We start from the raw sequence: 21,561 nt of genomic DNA on the forward strand, positions 1-21,561 counted from the left end.
CGCTACAATCGTCGCTGCTCGCTTCTTATGGCCCGCACCGGCCACTAAACGCCGCCAAACGCCACTCGCGCGATTATGATACTGCATGTATGGCTTTGTCCAGAAAGGGCCCACAAGGCGCGTACCAACGCGCGAGTATTGGGGAGGAATTCAGTACGAAACATGGAGTTGAACGTGCATTCGCTCTAGAGTTCACTATACTTACTCTACTCTTTGGTTCACGCGTTAACTGGACGCAACAAGGCTTCCCTAGTATCTTGACTCGCGCGCAATACGCGCGAATCACGCGCGAGTCGAAAGTCTGGCGTAGTGCACGCGATTTACGCGCGTATTTTGAATTCGCGCGATGCTTGTGGACGCGATGTATTGATGTCTAGTACTTCGACAACGCGCGTATGAATTCGCGCTATACGATTCGCGAAGAATTCGCCCCTTCTGTACAAGGTCTATGGGTTAAAAAAGCAGCAGCCACCGACCACAAGTGTCGACCTCCAGCCACGAGTGACTGTCGCGTGCTACAGCTACTTTTGTGACCCCTTCTTGCTTCTTGTAGCGGCGTTTGTGGCTGTCGCGTGTGGTCCGTGTGTGGCGACACTTAGTGCGAACATGCTTAGGTATTTACTGTAGGTACTTACTACAATAATACAAACATTCTGCTAACTACTAATTCGTCCATAATAATTTACTTATTTTACACAGCAATTTACACAATATGTTGCTGCAGAACGAGGCAGCCACTATTCGAGTAAGTTTTTAAAATTAGTCAACTAGCCTATTACGACATAGCCGTCATCAGGGGCGTAGCTAACGTCGTATCAGTATCAATGAGGGGCTCCCGGATTACAGGGGCCCCTTACGTGTGAAAGCAAAAAATTGTAATAAGTAATCTAATTATTACCTCTAGTATTACCTAATCTGGTGAAAAATAAACTTTCCGAGATTTGCCTCTCGTCTATTGGCCCTCCAACTAATTTTAATACAGGACCCCTCTAACACGTTCGCTATACCATAAAAAAAGGAATTTAGCGTCATCAAGAGTTAAGAGGTTGATAATCCCCGTTCCGCATAACAGAAGGTACGGTACGAGGTCAAAAAACCTCGTACCGCGTCAGGGGAAAGTACAGAAAAATCAGTGCCGCAGCGAACGTGCTAAGTCACGCTGCGCCACTGTCATACCTTGTATGTTTCCAGCTACGGTAGCATCACCATCGTCAGAGCCGCTGTGGCTCAAGACTTTGCGCGGCAGGATCTCTCGCGCCGTGTTGAGTCACGGGTACCAGAACGCCGGACCTTATATACGACGGATAGTTGAAGGTATTCTATAGTTGTAGTAGTACTTTTATGACAGAGGTCGTCCGGGGAAGTAGGATGCTTACACCATATTTCATACTGCCGCCTATACCTACAGCATTACTGTGTTCTGTGAGAGTTTTCAATGTTTTCATTCTGCGACTATCGCTTCTATTCGTAACGAATTTCCAAGGAATTGAAAATTGGTAATGCCGGGATAATATATAGCCTATAGCCTTCCTTGATAAACGGGCACATCTAATCTATCTAACACTGAAAAAAAGTTTCAAATCGAACCAGTAGTTCCTGAGATTAGCGCGTTCAATCAAACAAACGAACACACTCTTCAGCTTTATAATATTTGTATAGATTCATACACAGACCGGCACTTTGTAGGGTGTGTACTTAGACCATTAATAACTGGTCTAAGGGTGTGTATGAAGAGTTATTACAAGCATCTGTTAGAAGGTACCTAATAAAACACTGCATAGAATTAAAGGTGAATGCGAAGTCGGTTTTTGAAAATCATTTTACGCTATTTTGTTTAAGATGCCGAAAATTCAACAAACCTACTTCTTCGAGTGAAAGGTGAGTGAGTTATCATCATCACAATTCTTTTATTACTCAAATAGCACTATGAGACGAATATCTCAGCATCTCATGGAATCATCGCGAGGTAGAGAAAAATTCCCGGGTGTAGTATTAAGGAGCCATTTGAAGAAGTGCGTTCACCGTTCGATGTTTAAATTTTGTTTTTGGGGTATGACAGACTCCACCTAGTACGGAATGTGAGTTTTAGTCACCTCCAGTTAAAATTTTGAAGCGTTAGCGTTTGTCTTTGTCCATATAGGGCAGGGATGGCCAACATGTCGATCGCGATCGACCGGTCGATCACGACTGTTAGTCCAGTAGATCGTGTCGAGGTATAAAATGTAAGTAAATACGTAGACCAGACTGCACAACGTAATCACCAACTCCTTCACGCATCATCTTGTATAATTTTTATAAAAATTATAATAAATGATAGTGACATAAAAAAGAAAAAAATTGAACAATTTGTAAATATCAAGGATCTTATTATGAAAAACCTACCTACAACTTAATTTCTGAGAATTAATCGACAGAAATTAGAGCAGTGATAGCAGACTTCGAAATTCGCTTTAGCGATTTCAGAAATTTGAGAAGTTGGTTCAATTCATCGGTTTAATGATTCCATTGATCATAGTGATATCTATGAATTGGTTACAAAAGACGCAATACCTACTTACATTAATATATACGAGTAGGTAAATAAGTACCTAGTGAATTATTTTTTCATTTATGTTTTTTATTTTAATAAAATAAGAAAATACTACATGATTGTGCTATCCTGTTTCATTTAAGATTTCATTAGGTATGTAATTGGTAGATCGTACAGGGTTTCAATAGTAAACAGGAGATTTTGGGTCAAATCAAGTTGGCCACCCCTGATATAGGGTAATGCCCAAAGAATGACCACGCTGGGCATGCGGGTTGGTCATTCGCAGGGATGAATTTTTCCGCATCGGATAGTGCAGTGTAGGTCGAACCCCCCACTAGGTGGACCGAAGATATGAAGCGGGTTGCAGGGAGCCGCTGGATGCTGGCGGCTCAAAACTGTTGTGCTTAGAGGTCCATGCAAGATGCCTATTATAATAAAACGACTTATGTTGCACCGGAAGAGAACTAAACTTTTTATTATAGGTTATGGGCCCAGTAAAAATAAATTATTAAAATGGTTTGAGATGGCAGAGGTCATATCCACTGGGCTGAGACGTGATAGCCCAGTGGATATGACCTCTGCCTCCAATTCCGGAGGGTGTGGGTTTGAATACGGTCCGGGGCATGCACCTCCAACTTTTCAGTTGTGTGCATTTTACGAAATTAAAATATCACGTGTCTCAAACGGTGAAGGAAAACATCGCGAGGAAACCTGTACGCCAGAGATTTTCTTAATACTCTGCGTGTGTGAAGTCTGCCAATCCGCATTGGGCCAGCGTGGTGGACTATTGGCCTAACCCCTCTCATTTAGAGAAGAGACTCGAGCTCAGCAGTGAGCCGTATATGGGTTGATAACGACGACGAACGAATAAAATGGCTTCGAATTATGTTGTGAGTGTGCCCAAATTAAAAGGAAGAGAGAACTACCAGGAATGGGCTTTCGCCGCGGAGAATTTTCTCATTTTGGAAGGGACTTTGGAGTGCATCAAAGTCACGAAGTCGGATCCTGAAGAAGCCGCAGTTGATGCGAAAACGAAAGCGAAGCTTATATTAACAATTGATTCGTCACTCTACGCACATATCAAAGCTGTGTAACAATGTGTGTCAAAGACAAATAAAGTTTAGTTCTCTTCCGGTGCAACATAAGTCGTTTTATTATACCTATGTCCAGCTGTGGACGTCTATCGGCTGATAAGGTAAGATAGGTAGCGTTAGTAGAAAGAGAATCGACGTGCCACATGGCTACAGGCCTAGTACGTATATTGCCTAGAGGCAGAGTTTACTCTAATCAAAAACTTTGTACACCTATGGATATACCAGCACACTTCTAAACACACACCAATAATAACACCTAAGTAAATAAATATAAATAACTACAGTAATAAATAATACATAACTTATATACACAAACTACATATAAACAAGAATACCTAATCATAAATATTACGTGCATATTAACATCATAAATTCGCGCGCATCGAGCCGTCCGCCTAGCTTCTTATCTATAAACCGGTTTTGCGTTGACGTCACAGCGACTCGCCGCGCGCCGACAGCCGTCCGCGCGCCGCACGTTCGAGAGAAGTCAGTCGCTTACCGCCGCTAATAAAGATATGATACCTACTTGTGCTCGCGCCATGTGTTTTATAGATTTCACGTATCTTTAAGTTTATATTTGTGTTTCATTAATAAATATCCGAACTGATTGTGTGGACTTATTCACAAACCCGCCACACTGGTGACCCCGCTGGAACACGTGAAAATATAAATGGAGAACGACAGCAGTGACACGGATGCCACCGTTAAGTCGGAAGACCGAATTACCACGCGTCGATGCAAGAAGCGTACAAAACCGGTACATACAGCGGAACAAACGTTGAACCATAATATAAAAATAAAGGTTCCACCATTTTGGCCGGACGACCCAGAGTTGTGGTTCGCACAGATTGAAAGCCAGTTTGAGATCGCCGGGGTAACGTCAGAGGATACAAAATTTTTTTATATCGTGAGTAACCTCGACAATGTACATTCAAAAGAGGTAAAAGATCTGATTACCTCCCCCCCGGCGACCAACAAGTACAAAAAATTAAAGGAGGAGCTTATCAAACGGCTTTCGGCCTCCCGCGACAGGAAGATACAACAACTGCTAAAATATGAGGAGTTGGGAAGCCGAAAGCCATCACAATTTTTACGTCACCTCCAGAGCTTGGCTGGCCCCTCTATCCCAGAGGAATTTATTAAAAGCATGTGGTGCAGCAGACTGCCACCAAACATTCAGGCGTTGATCGCTTCACAACCCTCTGGAGCATTAGATAATTTAGCAGACCTAGCCGACAGGGTCTGTGACATCGTCTCGCCGCTTCCCCACGTCAACGCCTGTTCAACTTCTGCAGCCCAAGCCGCCCCAGGTTCCAGTATGGAAGTAATGTCAAGGGAGATAGCGGAGCTGAAGCAAGCTGTGAAAAACCTGACGATGCAACTAAACAGGCAGGGCAGAAACCCCGAGCGCTACAACAATCGCAGACGTTCCAGGTCCAGGTCTACGAGTAACTATGAAAAATTCCCAACCTGCTGGTACCACTCCAAGTTTGGCGCTAAGGCCACGAAGTGTACCAAACCATGTGACTACGGCAGGTTGGGAAACTCGCAGGGCAGTCGATAATGGCGACAGACGACTGCTCAAAGTCACCGGGTCGCCTATTTGTCACCGACCGCGTCACCAAGAGGAACTTTTTAATAGACACCGGGAGTGATGTTTGTGTTTACCCGAGTAGTGCACTACGCGAATGTCGGAAAACTTCTTTTACATTGTGTGCGGCAAACGGTACGGCTATCGATACTTACGGGTACATTCAATTAACAATAAATATAGGTTTACGCCGCGACTTTCCATGGCGCTTTATAATCGCAGATGTCACAAAGCCTATTATCGGCGTAGACTTTCTTTCCTACTATAAACTAATAGTAGATATAAGTAACCGTAAGCTTATCGATAGCCTAACCAACATTAGTAGTATAACTGGTATTATGTCACCCGACTCGCGCGTAACTAGTGTTAAGATACCGGCTGGCGGAAACAGTAGGTATCATAATATTCTGTTGAAATTCCCCGATATCACCCGCCCCGCCGGTACACCAGGCACAGTTAAACATAACACACAACACTACATCCGCACTACACCCGGTCCTCCTATATCATGCCCCCCTCGTAGATTAGCTCCTGACAGGTTAAAAATAGCGAAGCAAGAGTTCGATCTGATGCTGAGAAATGGAACAGCGCGTCCCTCCGAGAGCCCCTGGTCATCCGCCCTACATTTAGCCCCGAAGAAAGACAACGGCTGGCGACCATGCGGAGACTACAGGCAGCTCAACGCACGCACTATACCAGATAAGTACCCGATAAAACACATTCATGACTTTGCTCATAGCATATCTGGTTGTACAGTATTTTCCACCATTGATCTTGTCAAAGCCTATAACCAAATCCCAGTTTTCGAACCTAACATCCCTAAGGGAGCTGTCACAACCCCATTTGGCCTCTTCGAGTTCCCATTTATGAACTTTGGACTACGGAACGCAGGCCAAACGTTTCAACGTTTCGTAGATGAGATGACCCGAGGTCTGGATTTTTGTTATTGTTATTTAGACGATTTTTTAGTCTTCTCTAGGGATGCTACGGAGCACGAGCGACATCTCAATGTACTCTTCGAAAGGATGACGAAGTATGGCGTTCTAGTAAACACCTCTAAGTGTGTTTTTGGGGTGTCAGAAGTAGAGTTCTTAGGCTATCATATTTCAGCCACTGGTACTAAGCCACTGGAATCCAAAGTGCAAGCCATCAGGGAATACCCCAAGCCACAGACAGTGAAATCTCTTCGACGTTTTTTAGGTATGCTTAACTTTTATCGGAGGTTCATACCTAATGCCGCGAAAATTCAAGCACCTCTGAACGCTTTATTAACCGGTTCTGTAAAAGCTTCGCACCCAGTAAACCTGACAGGCGAAACTCTCATCGCCTTCGAACAATCAAAGAACAGTTTATGTAATGCAGCCTTATTAGCACACCCTGATTGCGAAGCCAAACTTGCTCTTGTCACAGATGCGTCTGACTTAGCAATAGGTGCCGTGCTACAGCAATATAAAGAGAAAGCCTGGCAACCCTTGGCATTCTTTTCTCGGAAGCTTAGCCCTTCACAACAGAAGTACTCGCCCTATGACCGCGAATTACTTGCTATATATGAAGGAATCAAATACTTCCGACATATGCTTGAGGCCCGCCATTTCATAGTCTATACTGACCATAAACCTTTATGTTATGCATTCCACAATCGGAAGAATAACTGCTCCCCGCGTCAGTATAGACACCTGGATTTAATATCACAATTCACGAGTGACATTCGTCACATATCTGGCAAAGATAACGTTGTTGCAGATACCTTGTCTCGCGTAGATGAAATACAAAATCCAGTTGACCTTGAAGTTCTCGCTAAAGCACAGACTGACGATCCTGAGCTTTTACACCTGATCGATCAATCTTCACTTCGATTAGCTAAAGTAAAGGATCCTGGAAGCGAAATCGAATTACTTTGCGACACAAGCACCGGCACGCCTAGACCCTTCGTTCCCACGTCCTTACGTAAACAAGTTTTTGACAGTCTTCACGGACTAAGTCATCCAGGCGCGAATGCCACCGCTAAACTCATAGCTCAGCGTTTCGTTTGGCCAGCTGTTAGGAAAGACTCTAGAGAATGGTCGCGTACGTGTTTAGCTTGCCAGCGTTCTAAAATCCATCGTCACGTCTCAGCACCTTTAGGTACATTTGATTTACCTAGAGCTAGATTTTCTTTCGCACATATTGATCTTATCGGTGCTTTACCGTATTCAAACGGATATCGTTATTGTCTGACAGCAGTAGACCGTTTTACTAGGTGGTCAGAAGTCATCCCCATTGTAGATATCACGGCTCAAACAGTCGCCAAAGCTCTTCTGTCTGGTTGGATTTCAAGGTTCGGAGTTCCAACAGACATTGTGACAGATCGGGGAGCCCAATTTCAGTCAGACTTATTCAAATGCTTGTCCAAAATAACCGGATTCAAACACCGTCAAACCACGGCTTATCATCCTGCCTGCAATGGCCTAGTGGAAAGGTTTCATCGCCAACTTAAAACAGCAATCACATGCCACGCTGATAGTAACTGGACAGAGACGTTACCACTGGTGCTACTAGGTATACGAAGTGCCTTCAAAGCCGATCTGCAATGTTCGTCGGCAGAACTCGTCTACGGGGAGCCCTTACGACTCCCAGGCGAATTCTTCGAAAACAACGTGAGTACCACAACGGACATTACTGATTTTACAGCAAGGATTCGTTCATTTTGCGAACGATTACAGCCATGTCCTGCTTCACGTCATAGTAAAAATAAAATATTTATTTACAAAGATCTAGCTACCTCCAGCCACGTATTCCTTAGAGAAGACGCGTTGAGAAGTACATTCCATCCTGCTTATTCTGGTCCCCATGAAGTAATAGAAAGAGATGACAAAATTTTCAAGATAAGGCTAAAAGGTAAAGAGGTAACAGTTTCAATAGACCGCCTTAAGCCGGCCTATATACTTAACACCGCCACCGACCCCACTCCTGAAACACATCTCCCCACAATTTCCAAACCACCTACCCAAGTTACTCCCAAAGTCACGGACAGTAGTTCGGATACCACACGCGTGACGAGATCCGGCAGACGCGTCCGATTTCCGGATTTTTATCGTCCGTAGCTACGGCCTCTGGAAGGGAGTGATATGGATATACCAGCACACTTCTAAACACACACCAATAATAACACCTAAGTAAATAAATATAAATAACTACAGTAATAAATAATACATAACTTATATACACAAACTACATATAAACAAGAATACCTAATCATAAATATTACGTGCATATTAACATCATAAATTCGCGCGCATCGAGCCGTCCGCCTAGCTTCTTATCTATAAACCGGTTTTGCGTTGACGTCACAGCGACTCGCCGCGCGCCGACAGCCGTCCGCGCGCCGCACGTTCGAGAGAAGTCAGTCGCTTACCGCCGCTAATAAAGATATGATACCTACTTGTGCTCGCGCCATGTGTTTTATAGATTTCACGTATCTTTAAGTTTATATTTGTGTTTCATTAATAAATATCCGAACTGATTGTGTGGACTTATTCACAAACCCGCCACACACCTGCGTAGGGTATATTATCCTGGATTTACCATTAATAATAATTACACATACTTCTTAATTGAATTAATATTTATATTATGGCTTCTAGTTGCGGAAAACGGTAAGTCTGAGTAGTCTAGTCTACTAGTCAGCTAGTAACCTACTAGCTGACACCGCGTGTTTCCCGTTCCCGTTGGAATTCGGGAATTATAAATAGACAATAGCCTTCCTCGATAAAAGGGCTATCTAACACTGAAAGATTTTTTGGAATCAAAACCAGTAGTTCCTGAGATTAGCGCGTTCGATCAAACAAACAAACAAACTCTTTAGCTTTATATATTAGTATAGAGCATAGATTGATTGCGTTTTATGAATATGACTATGATTCAATAGCTTACTCCGTTGGCGTTGATTGAATTTGGAACACATTCCTTTGATCCAATTAAAAAAATATCGCTCGCAAGAACTTTCTTTGGGAGAAAACTAATAAGTTACACCTACTCATTCCTTACTAAGACTGTTTTCCATTTACCATTGGGTACATGATCCGCTTCATCCATCAACTATTAATTAATATCATAGAGAATGTTAAAGATGAATCTATCTTTTCATGAAGACTGATAAGTGCTAATATGTTAAAAAATTACAGGAACTTCCTCTATAGAATTTGGGCCCATGTTCAAAGCCAGACACAAAAAAGGTATTTTCACAATAATTATAAATAGTATAAGAAGACTTGTTGTTGCCCACGACTCCGTTTATGTGACAATTCGCTATTTTTCACAAATACCGTTGGAAATAAAAATACCATTTTATTTAATAAGTAGCTTGAAAATGTTCAAGTTCCAATTATCAGTTTAAGCCTAAACAGACTTACTTTCGAATTTATAATATTACTAGGTATACAGGGTGTCCCCCAGGGGCGTAGCTACCGCCGTATCAATGATAAGGGGCCTCCGGACTAGAGGAGCCCCTTATCACGTGAAAAAAAACTTTGTAAAATTGTAAAATTTAATCCAGAATAACACCGAACTGGTGCTTTCCGAAAAAAAAACTGCGTTTGGAGTTTCACTTCAGAAACGGCAAAGTAAAATAGGAATGTCTTTATTTCCCGGGTTAAGCGAGCAGCCAAAAGTTGGATACATCCTACTTATTATGTTAAAGTCACTGTCATATTTAGTTGATGCAAGACTGATGGACCTGCCAATGCATAGCTTAAAGCAATGTGTTAAAAAACATTTACTTAGTCGAGGTTACTACAACATTGATGAGTTCCTTAAAGATAAAAGCGCTTGGAGGCCATTGGATCAGCTTCCAGCTTTACACAAAAAATATAACTATAAGTAATTGTAATGTTATCATCAATTTACCATCAATTGTAAATTATAATACTGTATGATTTGAACTGTTGAGTTTCTTGCCGGTTTCTTCACAGCAGAACCTGCCTTCCGAACCGGTGGTAGAATCTTTACAAATAGTCAACTGACGTGTCAAAAGTGCTTGTAAACTGAGCCTACTTGAAATAAATGATTTTTGATTTTGATTTGATTTTGATTTTACTAGCATTTTTGTTTTACATTGTGAGAAATTTACCTTTCATTTGGGCCCCCCCAACTAATTTTGATACAGGGCCCCTTCAAGGCACGCTACGTCACTGGTGTTTCCTAATAAAATAAAATAAAAAATAATAATAATTTCCTAATAATAATAATTAATTATTGGATCAACCCCAAATGAAATCTTCAAAGATACATACCCTAATTTGATTAGTTTGTAGATATAGAAAAATATGTTAGGGTGGAAAACTCTTATCACTTAGGGGTTTGAAATAGAAGGATTGAAAAATAATGATAGTAGCCGATTCTCAGACTTATTGAATATGCATAAAAAATTACATTAGAATCGGTCAAACCGTTTCGGAGGAGTATGGGAACGAACATTCAGATATGAGAATTTTATATTTTATTTTATTTTTTATTAAAAAAAAACCTTGTCTGAGTTTGTTGTGGGCTCTTCTCGGACCAAGGCGCGTTTGGAATCCTCGTAACTTTAGTTTTAAGTTTTCGACTATTATTACCACCATTATATTAAATTATATTATGACCTAACCTTAACCTTTCAAAAGTGCTTGTAAACTAAGCCTAATTGAAATAAATGAATTTTGACTTTGACTTTGACTATATATTAGATAATGGTTGAATTTCAGCCGATGTCCGGGCAATTAATAGATTGAATTCTTGGGTCAGGGTTGCAGACGGCTTCGTGGCTGGCGGAGTTCCAGGACTTCGTGAAGAGCCTCGTGCAGCTGTTCGCGCGACATCAGGTCATGGAGATGCTACAGCCCACCATTCAGGGTAACTGAGGTCCATTAAGTTTAACCATGGATCATGAAGACAACGGATTCTATCTAAACCGATTTTTGAAAAATAATTGCGTACAGTGACTAAACTAGATTTATTACGATGTGTCCCACTTTTTAACCGATTTTAAAAAAAGGAAATTGAAAGTTCTTCATTCTAGATCATCATGATCATCACTTACCATCAGGTGAGATTGTAGTCAAGAGTTAACTTGTAAAAAATAACAATTCGTCGGAATCTTTTATTGTTTAAGTATTTTCACTGATTACCTCGCCTGAACCGATTTGATTTTTTTTTTTTATTTATTCTTTACAAATTAGCCCTTGACTACAATCTCACCTGATGATAAATGATGATGCAATCTAAGATGGAAGCGGGCTAACTTGTTAGGAGAAGGATGAAAATCCACACCCCTTTCGGTTTCTACACGACATCATACCGGAACGCTAAATCGCTTGGCGGTACGTCTTTGTCGATAGGGTGTCTACTAGCCACGGCCGAAGCCTTCCAATCATACTGTAGAGTGTTTTGTGCTATTTATGGGACACCCTATATTGTATATCTAAATAGATATACAATTACAAGGTTCGTAGTTAAGTTTAATATACACAATTATTTTGTTACAGCTATTGAAAAGAAACATGAAGTGAAAATAACAGATGTAGATAGTAAGTGTGCTAAATATATCTACCAGCTAGTGGGGGGTCGACCAACACTGCGCTTTCCGGTGCGGGGTCGCCATTACAGTACCTTGGGACACCAACGTCCATTGGCTCTTCGAACTATGTGGCCTGCCCATTGAACTTTCAACTTCTCGACTCGCTGAGCTATGTCAGTGTCATGTCAGGGAGCCGCTGGATGCTGGCGGCTCGAGACCGTCTTGCTTGGAGGTCCATGCAAGAGGCCTATATCCAGCAGTGGACGTCCATCGGCTGATAAGGCAAATAGTCTACCAATTCGCCTCAAAATATTTATTGTTCTTCCCATCCATTCCATACATTGTACTAATATAACGCGAAAGTTTTCATCCCGGAAAAGTTCATGGTTCCCGGGGTATTTGTGGAATCTAATTTCCACGCGGACGAAAGTATTACACGCGGTAGTATTTCAATAAAGCTTTGTCATAAAAAAAAAATTATTCATGAAATCAATATAACACAATTGAAGAGTGTATGTTTGTTTTACTTTAAAGGGGAGAAGGGGCGGAAGACAATAGGAGGGGAAGTTTGTATGAAACTTCTGAGGGCCTAATGGCAGTATGATAATGTGACAATCACGTTAACGTAAACGCGAATTTCTAGGGAATTGAAACAGCGCCATCTAGTGGCACTGCTCAACTCCATTTAGATTCGCGTTTACGTACGCGATAGTGACGGAATAAAAATATTGAAAACTCCCACTAGAGCACACTGATCTATAAAACTTTATTTTTTATTCTTTACAAGTTAGCCCTTGACTACAATCTCACCTGATGGTAAGTGATGATGCAGTCTAAGATGGAAGCGGGCTAACCTGTTAGGAGGATGAAAATCCACAGCCCTTTTCGGTTTCTACACGACATCGAACCGGAACGCTAAGTTGCTTGGCGGTACGTCTTTGTCGGTAGGGTGGTAACTAGCCTCGGCCGAAGTATCCCACCACCCAAAATACTCGATTGGATGCGATGTAAACTCACGGGCTTCTAATAATTTAACTATAATTATTGTATAATTGTATTAAGCTGATATTATGTTTTGCCCATTTTTAAATTATTACAATTTTCAGTTGATCACTTTGGTAAGTTGTTAATACGCCAATATTCATCATTATCAACCCATATTTAGCTCACTGCTAAGCTCGAGCCTCCTCTCTTCTTTTGTCCGTCTGTCTGACTTTTTGTTTGTCCGAGCTAATCTCTGTAACGGCTGAACCGATTTTAATGGGACTTTTACTAAAAGATAGAGGTGATTGAGCTACATAAACATATAGGCTACTTTTTATCCCGTTAAAATCTTTATCTGGACTCATCTTTCAAAAGGCTTAACCGATTTAAATAGGACTTTCACTGGAAGATTAGAGGCAGAGGCAGAGAGCAGCAAATAGGCTATTTTTTTAAAAAACCCAGTTTTCCTCGGGATTTGCGAAAAACTGAATTTCTTTTGGGCGAAATCGCAGGTGTTTGCTAGTTTTTTTGTGATGTTAATATTTTGAAGGTTTTATTGATTGACAGGGAATGTTTTGGTCAAGTATATGAACACCTATGATGTACTCGATTAAACCGTAAGTAACTTTTCATATTTTTAAAACAAGTTGGGTTGATTGTTTCACATATAGGTTATGATTGCGAATGTCAATTTGTACCAACTGCCTGCAGGCATATTTTTCAACGTACTAAAGATATAAAACACTTTTCATCCATTAAACAGATGGGTGAAGGTCGTTTCTAATACTGATCTTAGACTACTATGAAATACTTTTTTCGTTCTTTCAAGAAATTCAGCAGTCCGACTTTTTTGCATCAAAATCTGTCATCGATTAAGTCTTAAGCCCGCCAATCTGCAATGTAGTAGCGTGGTGGGTCATAACCCAAAATCACTCTGCAAGAAGTTGATATCGCCAATTTAAACTTTCGGCACCATGTAAAATCACTTATCAACCTAGAGTAGAATATATGAATAATGAATAGATGCCAGTCTTTTCGTTATATATATAAGATAATTTAATTTGCTAATATTCGATCGAAAATATATATTACTAGCTGACGGCGCGCGGTTTTACCCACGTGGTTCCCGTTCCCGTATGAATACGGAGACAATATACTATAGGTTTCCTCGATAAATGGGCTATCTAACACTGAAAGAATTTTTCTAATCGGACTAGTAGTTCCTGAGATTAGCGCGTTCAATCAAACAAACTAACTCTTCAGCTTTATAATATTAGTATAGATTCCCGTATTCCTACATGAACGGGTACTAGCTATAGAGGTTAAATTACAGGGGTATCCACGAATATTTATAACGATTTACTTATTCCAGGAGTATCTACGAGTATGATCAAGTCAAGCTCTGTAACACTACTCGAAATAAACAGGAAAAATAATAAAAAAAAAAATACAAAAAATTTTTAATTTTCAAAATTATTATTTTATTATAAAACCACCCTGTGAGAATACCCTACAAGAATATCCTTTTAAATCGATCCACATTATTAACGGAATTATCGGTTAACATACATACAGGAATGGGATTTATGTGGATGAAACCGCGGGACGTTCGCTAGTCCTTAACACTATCAGTCAATGGACGTCCACGGCTGGACGTAGAACTTCAAACTTCGAGACATTACAGTCTCGGGCCGCTAGCATCCAGCGACTCCTTGCAACATGCTTAATCTACCACCTTGTGGAGAGACAACCAACACTGCGCTGCGCCGATAGACCCCAATGTCCCGTGGCTCTTCGAACTACGAGTATGTGCCCCGCCCATTGCCACTTCAAAATCAAAATCAAAATCAAAAATCATTTATTTCAAGTAGGCTCAGTTTACAAGCACTTTTGACACGTCAGTTGACTATTTGTAAAGATTCTACCACCGGTTCGGAAGGCAGGTTCTGCTGAGAAGATACCGGCAAGAAACTCAACAGTTGCTCTTTTGAAAAAGTCATACAGTATTATAATTTACAATTGATAACAATTACAATTTCTTATAGTTTTATTTCCTGTGTGAAGGTGGAAGCTGATCCAATGGCCTCCAAGCGCTTTTATCTTTAAGGAACTCATCAATGTTGTAGTAACCTCGACTAAGTAAATGTTTTTTAACACATTGCTTAAAGCTATGCATTGGCAGGTCCATCACAGTCTTGGGGATCTTGTTATAGAAGAGTACACCCAAACCTACAAAAGATTTTTTTACTCTTTGGAGACGATATGCAGAAATAACTAACTTATGCCCGTGTCTAGTAAGACGTGGGTTTAAATCTCCTTTTCGTTTGTACAAATTAATATTTTGTCTTACATAGACTATACTGTTATATATATATTGACAGGCTACTGTTAGTATACCTATTTCTTTAAACTTTTGACGAAGGGACTCGCGTGATTTTAATTGATATATTGCTCGAATTGCTCTTTTTTGAAGTACAAATATAGATTGTATATCGGCAGCCTTGCCCCACAATAAAATTCCGTAAGTCATTACGCTGTGAAAGTACGCAAAATAAACTAGCCTAGCTGTATCAACATCAGTGAACTGTCTTATTTTTCTCACTGCAAATGCCGCTGAGCTGAGTTTACCAGACAGTTTTTCTATATGAGCACCCCACTGAAGTTTACAATCCAAGGTCACTCCCAGGAAAACTGTGGAGCTCTCCATTTCCAGTGTTTCACCATCGATCATTATAGACTTTTCTAATTTTATTACATTTGGCAATGAAAACTCAATACATTTAGTTTTCTTGGCATTTAAAAGTAGATTATTTGCAGTGAACCAATGCGACACATGCGACATGGCACGGTTTACGTCGTCAGAGTTATCTTTATTTCTGTCCGTCTTAAAAATTAAGGATGTGTCATCAGCAAACAGTACAATCTCACATATGCCGCTGACATGGAATGGTAAATCGTTTATGTACACTAGTAATAAAAAAGGACCCAGAATTGAACCCTGTGGGACGCCCATTTTGGTAGTGGAACCGTGCGACTTTATATCATTTATGCATACCTTTTGTGTTCTATCACTGAGATAAGAGGCAATGAGATCAAGCGCAACACTTTTGATGCCATAGTGGCTTAACTTGAGTAAAAGAGTGTTATGGTCAACACAATCGAACGCCTTGGACAGATCACAGAACACACCAATAGCATTCTTAGAACTTTCCCATGCTTCATAAATATGTTTTAAAAGTTTAGCCCCTGCATCAGTAGTATTGCGACCTTTTGTAAAACCATACTGTTCAGGATGAAACAAGTTATTTAAATTAAAATGACATAAAAGTTGATTTAATATGATTTTTTCAAAGACCTTGCTAAGTGTTGGCAATATTGTAATCGGTCTATAATTATTAAGATCTGATTTGTCTCCTGATTTAAAAAGTGGTATCAATTTGCCATGCTTCATTAGGTTCGGAAAAATACCTAAGTCCACACATTCATTAAAAATAATGGCTAAGTGGGGAGCAATGACATCAATTATATTAGATATTACTTTCACTGACATGCCCCACAGATCTCCAGTTCTTTTTAATTTTAACAAATTGAAAGATTTTTTAATGTCAGATACAGTGATATGGTGAAATTCAAAAAGATCGTTGCACTCTTTAACATTGCCTCTTAATAGTCTCTGAGCTTCCGTAGCAGACGAATCCAGTGAATCTGTTAACAAGATAGGAACATTCTGGAAAAAATCTTCAAAGGCATTAACAACCTCGTTATCAGTGTTTACCTTTTTGTCATTGACAATTAATTCAAAACTCGTATCACGCAGTTTGATTTTTCCTGATTCTCTATTAATTATATTCCAGGTGGTTTGTATCTTGTTCTCAGACTCAATTATTTTCTGTTTGATGTGTAACGATTTCGCAAGAATACAAACACGTTTGAAAATTTTTGGGTATCTTTTTACATAATCTAAATAAGTTCGCGTTTGAGTGTATTGTTTTTCTTCGTACAACTCGTACAATTTATCTCTACTTTTATAGATACCTACAGTAGCCCATTCGCTAAACTTTAATTTTTGGCTAGCATTAATGCGTTTGAAGTTAAAAATTTTACTAAACTCTCTGTCTATTGTCTTGAAAAGTGTACCAAAGAGCAAGTCTGGATGACTATTTTCAAATGCAAGACTTGGAATTTTAGAAATAATTGTGTTTTTGAATCGCTCTAATTTACCTTCAGTTATTGGCCTATACTTTACCCATTGATTGTTATTGGTTTTATTATTTAAAATAGTAATTATTTGACCACTATGATCAGAGCTTAATTTATTTATTATCTTCTTTCTCTCAAGCACACAATTATAAAATATATTATCTAGACAGGTACCTGAAGTTGCGGTTATCCTAGTAGGTTCGTTAAAAGCATGTGTCAAATCAAAACATTTGAATAAGTTAAGAAATCTAACAGACTTTGAGTTTTCTGTTAGAATATCAACATTAAAATCGCCGCAAATCAGTATTTGTTTGGAAGATGTGCACAATCGCCTCATTACATCTTCCATTACCTCTTCAAATTGATCAAAGTCAGCCGGAGGGGGTCTGTACACGCATACTATAACAATTTGTTCCAACTCCACACAGGATAGTTCAACAATGCATTCTACAGAAAGGCTAACTATATCTTTTCGATCCTTACATTTTAAGTTATTATGTAAAATAATTAAAGAGCCACCTTGACCAGCCCTTCTGAAGAACACACTTGACAATGAATAATTATTAATATTAAGTACTGACAGCTGTGAGTTAGTGAGCCAATGCTCCGTAATACATAAGATGCGGCTTCAACTTTGCGGCTTATTAAGCTAATTCGTTACTTTAGTTCTTTTGCGGATTCTCTTATTTCGCTTCTGATTCATCACGCAGAGATCATTCGCCAATATGAGTCAGAGCCTTCTTTTGAGGTCCATAGTTAGCGACCAAGTCTCGGAACCATAGGTCATCATCGGTAATATGCACTGTTTTCAAGACTTTTGTCTTCAGGCATTCCAGCATCTCTTGGTCGCTGACTATGGGTCTTATTAGAAGACTCAAAGACACTCAGCGGGCGATTGAGCGAGCTATGCTTGGAGTTTTTCTGAGTGATTGAATCAGGAACGAAGGGATCCGCAGACGAACCAAAGTCACTGACATAGCTCAGCGAGTCGCGAAGCTGAAGTGGCAATGGGCAGGCCACATAGTTCGAAGAGCCGATGGACGTTGGGGTCCCAAGGTGCTGGAATGGCGACCCCACAGCGGAAAGCGCAGTGTTGGTCGACCCCCACTAGGTGGACCGAGGATATCAAGCGGGTTGCAGCGGCGCTGGATGCTGGCGGCTCGAGACCGTTGTGCTTGGAGATCCATGCAAGAGGCCTATGTCCAGCAGTGGACGTCTATCGGCTGATAAGGTAAGGTAAGGTAAAGATTCCAGCATCTTGGAATGGGGACATGAATTGAAAATAACGAAACCAATAAGTAATTCGATAGTAGTAAGAGCCTAAGTCGTTTACGCCAGTTACACACGGACTGTATATACTTGACCGTGTGTAGCTGGCGTTATGCAAGAGGTCGTGGCTCCGCCCGGGGTTGCGGGAGGAGGAGGGTGGGGCCATAAACAACGCGTGCCGCTCGCTGACGGAAAATAAATAATCTATTTGGAAACATGCTCAGAGAAATGGGTTATTTATTTGCGAGTAAGGTGCTATAGTCGGGGAGCCGGCGGCAGTTACGATATTGATGATAAATTTTCAAATGTTCGAAAATGTTTTTTTTTTTAGGGAAGGTTGTATTCGGTAATGGCAGACACCCACTACGTCGTTCGCGTTTTTTATAATTTCTAGGAGAACTATGGATCTTTCTGGGTTAAAAAGAATGCTATATTCTGCTCCAAGGTCCAATTTTATCCAAATCTGTTCTGGGGCCGTAGTTAGTAGAAAAGGTAACAGACGGACAGACAGACTTATTCTCGCATTTGCTGACCCCCACTTCTCGTAGCACGCTCAGTAGGAGCAGTGTATAGACGTTATAATTTACTTTAGAATCGGTGTTATAGTGTTATCCTGGTTAATGTTTTTATCAACGTTCGTGAACGTTCAAGTGGTTAAAGCCTCTTGTAGCTGTAACTTCACCAACAGCCATACTTTTCCAATAGTTTTGAAATAATGCTGTACCTAAAAATTAATATGGTGGTATACCACTACTATATGGTGGCAGTATCGACGCACTAATCTCAGCAACTACTGGTCCGATTTGACAACCTCTTTCAGTGTTAGATAGCCCATTTATCGAAGAAGGCTATAGGTTATATTTTATTCCCGTATTCCTACGGGAACGCGAACCACGCGGGTGAAACCGCGCGGCGTCAGCTAGTAATACATATAGTTAAACATTATTTTCCACGTGGACAAAGTCACGGGCTTTCGCTAGTATTACATTAAACGAAAAACTGAATACGTGTAAGAAGTGTATCTATTCTTATTAACGTGGTAGTGTATTTCACAATGAAAACTTTTCCTATTTTCAACTTTCAGCACATGAATTAATGGTGTAAAAACTTTTCCACCGGCTCCCTGGCTATTAGGACGCGCTGGGATAATGAAAAATAATATTTTGTAGGTAAATACTTCCTATACACGGTATTATTACGCATTGAGGCTTTTAATGTTTTATCTGAAAATCAGCGCTACAGTATCTCAGCTGTAAGATAAAGATAAGATAAATATACTTTATTTGCACACCACAAAGACAAAAACAAGTGAAATAAAAAACAAATTAGGAAGAGATCAGCATACAAAAGGCGGCCTTATCGCTAAGTAGCGATTTCTTCCAGGCAACCTTCGGTTTAGGAAAACTTAAGGACATCAGCAGGTGGCATAAAACAAAAATAACCATAGTATTAGTAATACACATACATACAAATAATTTACATCCTAATACATAAACAATAATTAATTAATTATTATTGTTGATTTTATTATTTTATTACTCTGTTCGTTCTTGTTTCATTATTTTATTTTACTTTGTATTCATGTATAAGTTTTAAGTTAAGACACGTCACGTAGACACGTCCGTGAACTCACAAGGTTTCACCTGAAAACCAGCGCCACAGCTCGCTGTGGCATTGTGCTGAGGTGGATACCTGTTTTGTCCACGACCAGATATTTGTATGATATGTTCTGTTTGTTTATTTTATTTTATTACTCGTGTGTGGACAAATAAAGATATATTCTATTCTATTCTATTCTATTCAATATTACACAAATACCTACAATAATGAATAAAATACATATCAAAATATACTAATAAATACCTTATATTGAAAAGAAATAATATATACAGATCGTCTTTACTGCACCAGATAATGAGACTTTACGGCATTTTTAAAAATGTCCAGTGTCTTTGATTGCCGTATGTTTAAAGGGAGAGCATTCCATAACTTAACTTAAGCTGTAGCATAGAGCTGAGGCAGCGTTCCATTCAGTTGAATGTTTAATATTAATTAAGTAATAATAGACTAACTTACAATTGTACATCGTTAAGTTATTTTAATGTTTTTTATTAGTTTGTAAGCCAGTAGATTGTAATTTTATAATTATTATTATTATCTACACCAATAGTTTAGGAAACAAATTATCTTGGGCTATATGAGGTTTTCGGTGAAGGGAAAACATCGTGAGGAAACCTGCACACCAGAAAATTTCTTAATTCTATGCGTGTGTGAAGTCTGCCAATCCGCATTGGGCCAGCGTGGAGAACTATTGGCCTAACCCCTCTCATTCTAAGAGGAGACTCGGAGAAATACATATTATTATAATTATAGAACAATAACAATAATTTTAACTTAATTAAATAATGACAAACAATTTTTAACAATTTTCTTACAATTCTAACGTACAAAATATGAAGTGAGAATAAGAATAAAATTGTGTGTATGTGTGTGTGCATGTACTTGTGTCTGCGTGTGTGTGAGCGTGTTGTGTGTGCCCTTGTAACCACAGAGAGAGCTTTCCCTTGCAGTCATGATAATTTAAATAATACGATATCATAAATCAGAAATGAAGAGATCTGCAGAAGAACCAAAGACACCGACATATCTCAACGAGTCGCGAAGTTGAAGTGGCAATAGGCGGGGCACCATAGTTCGAAGAGCCGATGGAGGTTGGGGTCCCAAGGTGCTGGAATGGCGCAAACAACTACAAAGCGCAGTGTTGGTACACCCCCCACCAGGTGGACTGACGACATCAAGCGAGTCGCAGGGATTCGCTGGATGCAGGCGGCTCAGTATCGTGATGTTTGGAAGTCTCTACAAAAGGCCTATGTCCTGCAGTGGACGTCCATCGGCTGATATTATGATTCTTTTTTTCTTTTTTTTATTCTTTACAAATTAGCCCTTGACTACAATCTCACCTGATGATAAGTGATGATGCAATCTAAGATGGAAGCGAGCTAATTTGTTAGGAGGAGGATGAAAATCCACACCCCTTTCGGTCTCTACACGACATCGTACCGGAACGCTAAATTGCTTGGCGGTACGTCTTTGTCGGTAGGGTGGTACTAGTAATGGCCGAAGCCTCCCACCAGCCAGACCTGGACCAATTAAGAAAACCTCAATCGGCCCAGCCGGGGATCGAACCCAGGACCTTCGTCTTGTAAATCCAGTGCGCATACCACTGCGCCACGGAAGCCGTCAAATGATGCTGATATGATGATGATGGTGATGATGATGATGATGATGATGATGATGATGATCGACTTCCTTTTGGTTTCACCGTACTCGGGTAATTAAATGAGTTCGGTCAAGCTATGGT

General features: G+C 40.1%; 1 protein-coding gene across 1 annotated transcript; it reads left to right on the plus strand.

The window, feature by feature from the left end:
- Nucleotides 1–75: 75 nt before the first annotated feature.
- Nucleotides 76–9,620, plus strand: LOC128199439 (uncharacterized). Its single transcript, XM_052888891.1, has 5 exons — nucleotides 76–135; nucleotides 700–745; nucleotides 1,192–1,314; nucleotides 1,840–1,878; nucleotides 9,379–9,620. The coding sequence occupies exons 1-5, from the start codon at nucleotides 76–78 to the stop codon at nucleotides 9,588–9,590; spliced, it is 480 nt and encodes a 159-aa protein (XP_052744851.1). The 3' UTR covers nucleotides 9,591–9,620.
- The last annotated feature ends 11,941 nt before the right edge of the window (nucleotides 9,621–21,561 follow it).

Source organism: Bicyclus anynana, chromosome 24 (genome assembly GCF_947172395.1).
Source record: "Bicyclus anynana chromosome 24, ilBicAnyn1.1, whole genome shotgun sequence".
Classification (NCBI taxonomy): Eukaryota; Metazoa; Arthropoda; class Insecta; order Lepidoptera; family Nymphalidae; genus Bicyclus; species Bicyclus anynana.